This window comes from Danio aesculapii, chromosome 11 (genome assembly GCF_903798145.1).
Source record: "Danio aesculapii chromosome 11, fDanAes4.1, whole genome shotgun sequence".
NCBI lineage: Eukaryota > Metazoa > Chordata > Actinopteri > Cypriniformes > Danionidae > Danio > Danio aesculapii.
Window position 1 is genome coordinate 45,232,017 of NC_079445.1, and position 11,129 is coordinate 45,243,145.

Here is an 11,129-nt window from a genome sequence, read left to right on the forward strand (position 1 = left end):
CACACACACACACACACACACACACACTCATACACTATGGCCAATTTAGTTCATCAATTCCCCTGTAGCGCATGTGTTTGGACTGTGGGGGAAACCGGAGCACCTGGAGGAAACCCACACCAACATGGGGAGAACATGCAAACTCCACACAGAAATGTCAACTAACCCAGCCGGGACTCCAATCAGCGACCTTCTTGCTGTGAGGCCACAATTCTAACCATTAAGCCACCCTTGATCGATTGTAAAGATATGTTGTAGTTTTACCCAGTGAAGCGTAGGATCCGGGCGGCAGTGCAGTGGCAGAGCTGAAGGGGGCAGCAGTGGGTACAGCAGCGGGTACGGCGGGCATCCGGGATTTGGCACAGACTGCAGCGTTCACATCCACATCACTGCGAGAACGCTGAAGACTTCCAGATGAGGAGCACGAGCCAGCACTTACAACTTTAGCTGACACACAACAACACACAATTAGCATAACACACACAACAACACACAATTAAAACAGAAAACACAAGCATCAATAGTGATAGCAATCGCGATAAATCGCATCCGAGATAAAAGTGTGTACCAAATGTCCCCACAGGTATAGCTAAACCAGTAAAACATCAAAGATATGGGAAGTCCCCATAAAGATAGCTGTACAAGTGTGAGTGTGTGTTCTTACTCCTGCTCAGGCTGCTGGCGGCGGGTGTTCTAGCAGTCGTTGGGCGGCTGTGGAGTGAAAACAGCAGTGTGTGTGTGAGTACGTACAGTAGAAGCATCATTACAGCTGTGGAAAGTTCCCATAAAGATAGCTGTACTGTACACATGCCGGCCACTTTATTAGGTACACTAGTACTGAGTTGGACCCCTTTTCCTTCAGAACTGACTTAATCCTCCGTTGCATAGATTCAACAAGCTACTGGAAATATTCCTCAGAGATTTTGCTCCATATTGACATGATAGCATCACACAGTTGCTGCAGATTTGTCGGCTGCATATCCATGATGCCAATCTCCGGCTCCACCAGATCCCAAAGGTGCTCTATTGGATTGAGCTCTGGTGACTGTGGAGGCCATTTGAGTACAGTGAACTCATTGTCATGTTCAAGAAACCAGTCTGAGATGATTCACGCTTTATGACATGGTGCGTTATCCTGCTGGAAGTAGCCATCAGAAGATGGAGACACTGTGGTCATAAAGGGATGGACATGGTCAGCAACAATACTCAGGTAGGCTGTGGCGTTGACACCATGCTCAATTGGTACTAATGAGCCCAAAGTGTGCCAAGAAAATCTCCCCCACACCATTACACCACCACCACCAGCCTGAACCGCTGATACAAGGCAGGATGGATCCATGCTTTTATGGTGTTGAGGCCAAATTCTGAGCCAAGCATCCAAATGTGGCAGCAGCAATGGAGACTCATCAGACCAGGCAACGTTTCTCCAATCTTCTATTGTCCAGTTTTGGTGAGCCTGTGTGAATTGTAGCCTCAGTTTCCTGTTCTTAGCTGACAGGAGTGGCACCCGGTGTGGTCTTCTGCTGCTGTAGCCCATCCGCCTCAAGGTTGGACGTGTTGTGTGTTCAGAGATGCTCTTCTGCAGACCTCGGTTGTAACGAGTGCTTATTTGAGTTACTGTTGCCTTTCTATCAGCTGGAACCAATCTGGCCATTCTCCTCTGGCATCAACAAGGTATTTGCGCCCACAGAACTGTCGCTCACTGGATATTTCCTCTTTGTCGGACCATTCTCTGTAAACCCTAGAGATGGTTGTGCGTGAAAATCCCAGTAGATCAGCAGTTTCTGAAATACTCAGAACAGCCCGTCTGGCACCAACACACATGCCACGTTCAAAGTCACTTAAATACCCTTTCTTCCCCATTCTGATGCTCGCTTTGAACTGCAGCAGATCGTCTTGACCATGTCTACATGCCTAAATGCATTGAGCTGCTGCCATGTGATTGGCTGATTAGACATTTGCGTTAACAAGCTGTTAGACAGGTGTACCTAATAAAGTGGCCGGTTAGTGTATATGGTTTACAGGGACACAAAGTCGTATAAGAGTTTAGTTGTACTCTATTAAGGTGGTTTAAGGGTTGCACCTCGTGTCCCTCTAATTCAAACCACTTAAAAATCCTACTTTAAGTCTTTAGATATTCAAATGTTGCCTCAGGTTTGCTGTGAGGGTTGGGTTTAGGGGTTGGGAAGGGGGAGGGCCATATCATAAGCGGCTTTTACTGTATAAAATATATTATGCCTATGAAATGTCTCTGTAAACCATGTATACAATTGTGTGTGTGTGTGTGTGTGTGTGTGTGTGTGTGTGTGTGTGTGTGTGTGTGACCTGAGGCTCTCCTGTGAGCTGGATGATGAGCGGTCAGACTGTGGCAGTGAGATGATGCTGTCTGAACTCTGCAGCTGAGACTGAAGCGCTCTCTGATAACTCGCTTCCAGAGCCTGAAACAGCAGATCCGCCTCTCTGCTGAAGTGCCCATGAAAAGCCCAATAACACCTGCAGAACACACACACACACACATACACATGCTAAAATGCATCAACATACATATGTATTTATGCATGTATTATATCATCTTTGCATCAAAAAAACGAATGATCACTAGCGTGAGGTGTGTGTATTGCAGTGTGTATGTGTGCAGGACAGTAAATCTGCCATGATTCTCTCCTCTGGCTGCCGTTATCAGTCTCGTACTATTGTTTTCCTCTTTCTGAAAGTCTTGATAACACCATCCTGGACTTTGTCTGTCATTATTTCAGCATATAGGATGGCTGAGTTTACCAACTATGACCACTTCTGATGCGGAGGAACAAATGGAGAATCATGCAAATGTCAAAAGGCTCCACACACACATGGACTCACTTCCTGGCGAGCGAGCGGGCCTCAGAGTCAGCATCATGAACACCTTTCTTTATTGTCTCCATCAGGACAGAGACATGTCTGAGAGAGAGAGGAGAGAGAGGGGGAGAGAGAGAGAGAGAGAGAGGGAGAGAGAGAGAGAGAGAGAGGGAGAGAGAGAGAGAGGGAGAGAGAGAGAGAGAGAGAGAGAGAGAGGGAGAGAGAGTTGAGCTTTAACATGAGCTGAGCAGAACATGAGCTCTAATCAATCTGAAACACAAGCCTCTGTCCATTAGTTTGTGTGTGTGTGTGAGAAAGAGAGTATGTAAGAGTGTAAAGGTTTGTGTGTGTGTGTGTGTGTGTGTGTGTGTGTGTGTGTGAGTGTGTGTGTGTGTTTCACCTCTCCAGAGCAGTAGTTTGCCACTCCTGAATCATCAGATCCAGAAACTCAAAGCAGCGTCTGTGGGTCACAGAGCAGATCATCAGACATCATCAGTTCATGTGTTCATCTGTTCATGTGTTCATTTGTTCATATGTTCATCTGGGCATTTGTTTATCTGTTCACGTGTTCATCTGTTCACATGTTCATCTGTTCATGTGTTCATCTATTCATGTGTTCACGTTCATGTGTTCATCTGATCATATGTTTATCTGTTCAAGTGTTTCATGTGTTCCATCTCTTCATGTGTTCATCTGATCACATGTTCATCTGTTCACGTGTTCATCTATTCATGTGTTCACGTTCATGTGTTCATCTGATCATATGTTTATCTGTTCAAGTGTTTCATGTGTTCCATCTCTTCATGTGTTCATCTGTTCATGTGTTCATCAGTTCATGTGTTTATTGGTTCATGTGTTCATCTGATCACATGTTCATGTGTTCATCTGTTCATGGGTTCATGTGTTCATTTGTTCACCTGTTCACCCATTCATGTGTTCATTTGTTCACGTGTTCATCTGTTCACCCATTCATGTGTTCATTTGTTCATGTGATCATCTGTTCATATGGTTATCTGTTCATGTGTGCATGTGTTCATCTGTTCACATGTTCATGTTCACGTATTCATCCTTTTACTTGGTTATTTGTTCATGTGTGCATGTGTTCGTGTTCATCTGTTCACGTGTGCATGTGTTCATCTGTTCATGTGTTTATATATGGCGTCCGGAATGGGTCAATAACCTGACGCTGCAACGTGCACTCGTCTCACCGAACGTCTCACTGAACGTCTCACTGACGTCTTAAAAAAATTTTTTTTTGCTATTAAATCCATGCAATTTAAGACGCAGACGTGACGTTGACGTCACGTTGACGTCACGTAGACGTCACGTAAATCACGTGTGGCAGTGAAGTGTCAAGCCAGACGTTACGCGTGATTCACGTGTAGCAGTGAAGTTATTTATTTATTTTTTCGCTAACACGTATCATAACACGCTGCTCACACGGCTCAGTGCAGTGTGTGAGCCAGTGCACAATTTTCTTGCCCTTCATACACTCCTCTCAATGGACGTGACATCAGCGTCTGACTTGTTACATGACGTCTGCGTCTACCTTTTTTTTTTTAAATATATATTTTTGAGCAGTTTTTAGTGCGGCTGTTAGCTTTTTGCCGGCTAACTTATACAATATACAATAATGTTCTGCAAATTAAACATAAATATATTAATAATGATATTTGTTTTCAAGATAGCATAAAAACGTCTAAAAAATGTATAAGATAAATAACAAATGTCTCCGGAAGTAAAGTTTAGGTTGTTTATTAGTATAATCATGTCATTTAGTTTTATAAAATCCTTTTTAAATTCGTTTTACATTTGAGTCTTATTGTGTTTTATTTTTTTACATGTTTAATGTAGCCTACAGCATATCAGTGATGATCAACTCATCGATCGCAATCGCCTGTTAGATCTGATACCTTTGCTGTAAAAATATTAGAAAAATAGAAAATTACGTTAACCATTATTGTGTTATTTTTAAAGCACCTGTCTTCATTTTACGTTTAAAACGGAATAGGATTCTTTGAAGAAAAAAAACAACTTATTTTATTCTTTTTTTTCTTTCTTTTTAGAAAGAAAATTAATATTTTATTCAGCAATAATGTTATGTTGATAGTATTTATTTTTTTGATAATAATTTGCCAGCATTTAAATCAATCAATCCTGTAAAAATCATTGAAAAACTTATTTAATAGCACAACGTTAATCCATTGAATTATCAGGCGACATAAAAACGTTAAAAATTAAACTTTGCATCACATAAATAAACAAAGTATATTAAACTAGAAAATAATTATTTTAAATTGTAATAATATTTTCTATTAACCCCGACCATTTAATAAAAAATAAATAACCAAAACAGTGTATAATCCTAAAACGTTAGCCTACTGTTATTTGAAATATATATATATATATATATATATATATATATATATATATATATATATATATATATATATATATATATATATAAAATTATTATTTTTTATTATTATTATTTATTTTTTTGTGTGTGTGTGTGAAAATGTGCTTAAAATGTTAAAGTAAAATCGCCAGTAGGTGGCAGAATGTCACTATTAATTGAATCATTGCTCATTTACACTGTTGATAATTCAACACGAAACAATGTCATATTGCTTAGAGGCAAAACAGCGCCGTGGCTGTGTTTGCAGTTTGCTAAAAAAAATATTTTTTTTTTTGATAAATAGAACAAAAATAGCCAATATGTTGTCTGAGAATATTAACTTCATGTTTATTTAACTGTTGGATAAACTCAATATCACATTTGTGATTTTTGCTATTTTTTGTTGTTGCTAAGTTTCTATTATTGTTGTGAGTATAATTATTATTTGTATTGTTTGGATGTGCCCTGTGTTGTGATTGTAAATGTAATTTTCTGCATGTCTTCAAAACTGAAAATATGATTTATTTTCTAGAGTGAGTTGTTATGCAATGTGATACAAAGCTACAAACATGTTGGACAGAGTGATTACCTTAGGTGTGTTGTCAAGATACTGGAATATTTTAATTCAATACCATGCAAAATATTGATACTCAATAGGCTACTCTTTTTGATATAATAACAACTTTATAAAAAATAGTACAAAAAAATTACAATAAAGATCTATATGCTAAAAATATGTTTACTACAAATTACTTTAGAGGGATTTTTTTTCCAGTTTTCCTCAAAATGGTTGATGTGGGCATTGTAGCACTTTAAATACATTTATTGCCCTTTTCATTCATACTTGAGCAGAAATTATATATGCCTCACAAAGAAGATGAACAGTCCAGGAAATCCCTAATATGGATGAAGGCATCAGCTATTGCTGTAGTTGAATAAAAATAAGATCTGAATAAACATGACAAAACTTTGATCATTTACACATTTGACTGCGACAATGAATGTTTTATACAGAATTATTATCCCCCTTTGAATTTTCTTTTCTTTTTTAAATATTTCCCAAATGATGTTTAACAGAGCAAGGAAATTTCCACAGTATGTCTGATAATATTCTTTTCTTCTGGAGAAAGTCTCATTTGTTTTATTTCAGCAAGAATAAAAGCAATTTTGCATTTTTAAAAAAAACATTTTTAAGTCAAAATGATTAGCCCCTTCAAGCTATTTTTTTTTCCGATAGTCTACACAACAAACCATCACTATTCAATAACTTGCCTACCTACCCTGCATTTAAAGCCTGTAAATGTCACTTTAAGCTGTATAGTCTTAAAAATGTCTAGTCAAATATGACTTACAGTTATAATGGTAAAGATAAAATGATTCAGTTATTAGAAATTAGTTATTGAAACCATTATGTTTAGAAATGTGTTGAAAAAAATCTCCGTTAAACAGAAATTAGGGGAAAAAATTAGGGGTAAGGGGGGGGCTAATAATTCTGAGTTCAACTATATGTGTTCTTACAGCCATTTTAGGTATTTTAATAAGAAAGTCGATTTATAATCCCCTGCTAACTGACATAGCATGTTACAGTAGAATGTAGCTATAAAAATAATAAGCTAGATCTATTAATTCACTGTGATTTAATTACAGAAACAGAAGTGACTGGCCATATCATATCTCGATAACTATGCCTAGATATCTACTGCATATCTAGAAAGCTAGTACAATTTAGATTTTACTGACTAATTCGCATGTATTTACATTGGTATGATCGATTACAGTTATTTTATTTCAACAAAACTACACACATTTTATACTGTGGAAACAAATATTAAGCTTCATCAGTAGTTAGAACTATTCACTTTCGCAAAAGAGAAAAAAAATATTATTACCTCATCAACTTTAGCTCCTTAAAACAATGAATAAATGAAGTGCAGTAGCGGAGTTTTTTAAAACCATGTGACAACAGTGCCACTCCCACCTGCCGGTAGAAACAGGTACTGCTGAACAGCTGACGATTTAATTACCCGACACAAACGCGGAATGTTTGTGATGTATGTGGTAATTTTCAGTAACGTTACTTAGATAAAATAAATGTGATACAACATATTTAAGTGCAACACATTCCAAAAGATCAGGGGCCTTTGTCAGTACATCAGGGGCTGATTTTCTGCTTTTCCTGCAGGTGCTAAACACACTTAATATGTGATGATATGGGAGAATTAAGAGAAACCTTGACTCTAAAATGTCGATTCCCTTCCATGTTTTCTGTACCTGTTAATACAAAGTTTGTATGTACCTGCAAAAACATTTAGGCTATAAAAGTACAAAATAATAATAATAATAATAATAATAATAATAATAATAATAATAATAATAAAGTGAGCATGCTCTTGACTTTTGAGGTGTAATTTTTTTTGTATAATTATGTCAGAACACCTGTCAGTCAAAACTTGAGAAACTGTACAACTACATAAAATTATAACTGTACGAATATTGTTTATGTTATTTAAATTGACATTTAATTATGGCATACCAAAATGTTTATATCATTTGTATAAATATTTATAAATATATACCAGTTGAAATAAAAAGCTGTGAATAAAAATGGTAAAAATAACTCAATTGCAAATTAAACATAACTGAGGATTTAAGTGAAAACAATAATAGAGAACTAATAGGTAAAATAAAGCTGGAATAAGCAGCGGAACAGTAAAGTGGCAGACGACACGCAGACGTCACGTTCAGGCAGCGGAACATTAAAGTGGCAGACGCAGACGTCACTTTCGGCAGACGCAGACGTCACGTTCGGCAGACGCTGACGTCACGTTCGGCAGACGCTGACGTCACGTTCAGTGAGACGAGTGCACGTTGCAGCGTCAGGTTATTGACCCATTCCGGACGCCATATTTATATGTTCATGTGTTTAATCTGTTCACGTGATCATCTGTTCACGTGATCATCTGTTTACGTGTTCATCTGTTTGTTTGATCATCTGTTCATGTGTTCACATGTTCATCTGTTCACATGGTTATCTGTTCATGTGTGCATGAGTTCATCTGTTCACGTTCATGTGTGCATGTTTTCACGTGTTCATCTGTTCACGTGTTCATCCATTTAAGTGTTCATCTGTACATGTGTGCATGAGTTCATCGCTTAACGTTCATGTGTGCATGTGTTCACATGTTCAGTTGTTCACGTGTTCATCTGTTCACGTGTTCATGTGTTCATCTGTTCATGTGTTCATCTGTTCATGTGTTCATCTGTTCACGTGTTGATGTGTGTGTGTTTGTTCTCACCTTCTGACAGCCACTGATTTAGATGTGCAGGTGCTGGTCATGATGGGAATCAGACGAGGATAATGAGTGTGCTGAAGGAGAAACAAGAGATTTACTAGCAAACGACACACACACACACACACACACATACACACTGATGGTCTGTTGATGTGCTGTGTGTGTAGGTGTGTGTGTGTGTCCAGTCAGGCGTGTTGTGTGATAGAGAGTGTCCAGCATAATCAATATGATCGATCAGTGTGTGTTTCTGTCTGCACGTGTTTCCTGCAGCTCTGGTGAACATCACAGCAGTTTAACACACATCCCAGAATGCTTCACTTTCAGTTATTCTGCTTTCCCGATGCACGTGTGTGTGTGTGTGTGTTACAGCAGAATGAAGGATTCTCTGTACTCCGTGATCAGCCATGATGAATAACTCCACACTAGATTAAAAAAGTGTGTGTGTTTGTGAGTGAGTGTGTGTGCGTGCGTGCTTCTCTGTGCATGTGTATGTGTGTGAGAGTGTGTATATATGTGTCTGTGTGGATGTGTATGAGAGTTTGTATTTAAATATGTGTGTGTGTGTGTGTTTGTGAGTGTATGTGTATCTCTATATATGTGTGTATGTGTGTGTGTGTACCAGAATGATGAGGCGTATGGCAGCACTGCCGGATGTGGCCATGACTTTAGCACTGTTCGGCAGCAGGTTCAGTAACGCCGGCATGATGTTTTCAGCTCCGTGATCAAACTTACTGCCCAGCACAGACGACAGATGCCTGTAGGACACACAACACACACACACACACTTACTTTGAGCTGTCTATGAGTGGAGCATTTTGAGACTATGCTGCTTCCAAGACTTTTTATTAATACTTTTACTGTAGTATTAACAAACTAATTTTATTTATTTTTTAATGTAATATTCCAGAAGGGCGGCACGGTGGCTCAGTGGTTAGCACTGTGGCCTCACAGCCAGAAGGTCGCTGGTTCGAGTCCCGGCTGGGTCAGTTGGCATTTCTGTGTGGAGTTTGCATGTTCTCCCCATGTTAGTGTGGGTTTCCTCCGGGTGCTCCAGTTTCCCCCACAGTCCAAACACATGCGCTATTGGGGAATTGATGAACTAAATTGGCCGTAGTGTATGAGTGTGTGTGTGTGAATGAGTGTGTATGGGTGTTTCCCAGTACTGGATTGCAGCTGGAAGGGCTTTCGCTGCGTAAAACATATGCAGAATAAGTTGGCGGTTCATTCCACTGTGGCGACCCCTGATGAATAAAGGGACTAAGCTGAAGGAAAATGATTGAATGAATATACTGTAGTGTCAAGACCCAACAAACTTATGTTATTTATTTTTTAATGTAATACTCCAGAATACATCTAATTGAAATGCTCAATATATTAGCCAATATTTCTGCTAATATTTACACTTATAAATTAGAACATAGCAAAAGACTAGCTTGAAACCAGACGGCTAATAATATAAATAATACACAATAATTAAAATGTCATTAAATCTTTAATTTATGCAAGAAACACTAATTGATATATATATATATATAATTATTGCAATACTGAAAATGTCGATTTCAAATGCTGAAATACATCAGCAATAATAGTGAGATGTGGCTGTATATCGGCACTGGTGGGAGGCGTGCGTTGACCTTAGTCTCCCACCAGTGATGATATACAGCGACATCGCACTGCTACTCGTGTGATATTGCATTTATACAACAGTTCGACAGCATAATCGAGTATATAAAAAAGAAAATCAAACACGGAGAGTCTCAAAACTCTTTTGTAAGAGGAACTACTTTCTTCCGCCATTCATTCACAACTGCAGCCGACAGAACAGCAAAAACTGTTGCTAATTCACACACATCACTGTAGAGCTAGTGTTTGAGTGATTCTCTAGCGTAATGTCTAAAGTGATGACAAAACTGCTGATTTTGCTCACATTTTAAGATTATAAGGCTGAACGGCATGAAATGCCATCAGTCTACAGAGATATCTCCCAGTGTTTCTCTGTTGCAATCGGGAGATCACAATATTACTATGGTATAAATACAGCACGACAACATACAAAGGAGAGAGATCAACTTAGAAAGTCATTTACCTGTTTAATACTGATTTGATCAGCTGTAGTTTGAAATTACGCTGGATTTCTCTTAGGGCTTATTATGCGGTCTCTGTCGCCACGAACATCGTCAACCGTCTTTGCTCAAAGACAGATGTGTTGTCTCTCAGAAATTATAAATATTTAAAAATAGGCACTCTCCTTATAAACAACTACATTCTCGACTAAAAAAAGCCTCAAAAGTATATTACGTTGCCCAAAAGCAGCAACTTTTGTCAAACTGTAGAGTGTCCTCTGCTTGTTGCTGTCTGTGGGCGGAGTAATACACAAGGGTGAAGAGGCTGGTTGAGTGTTGTTACTAGCAGAATATCACACTATCAGCCAATCAAATTCAAGAACCATATATGTATAAATATAAATATAAATATAAATATATATATATATATATATATAAATATATATATATATATATATATATATATATATATATATAGATATATAGATATATAGATATATAGATATCATTTTTATATATTTATACATATATAGCAAT

General features: G+C 38.1%; 1 protein-coding gene across 1 annotated transcript in view; it reads right to left on the bottom strand.

Annotated features, from left to right (window-relative positions):
- LOC130236936 (CLIP-associating protein 1) overlaps window positions 1-11,129 on the bottom strand; it is a 108,718-nt gene that overhangs the window by 44,832 nt on the left and 52,757 nt on the right. The window contains exons 13-19 of the mRNA XM_056467692.1: window positions 9,146-9,281; window positions 8,530-8,600; window positions 3,236-3,295; window positions 2,860-2,937; window positions 2,326-2,493; window positions 665-711; window positions 265-447 (exon numbers count right to left, since the gene is read on the bottom strand). Coding sequence (XP_056323667.1) covers window positions 265-447; window positions 665-711; window positions 2,326-2,493; window positions 2,860-2,937; window positions 3,236-3,295; window positions 8,530-8,600; window positions 9,146-9,281 — 743 coding nt within the window. The remainder of the gene's footprint in view (window positions 1-264; window positions 448-664; window positions 712-2,325; window positions 2,494-2,859; window positions 2,938-3,235; window positions 3,296-8,529; window positions 8,601-9,145; window positions 9,282-11,129) is intronic.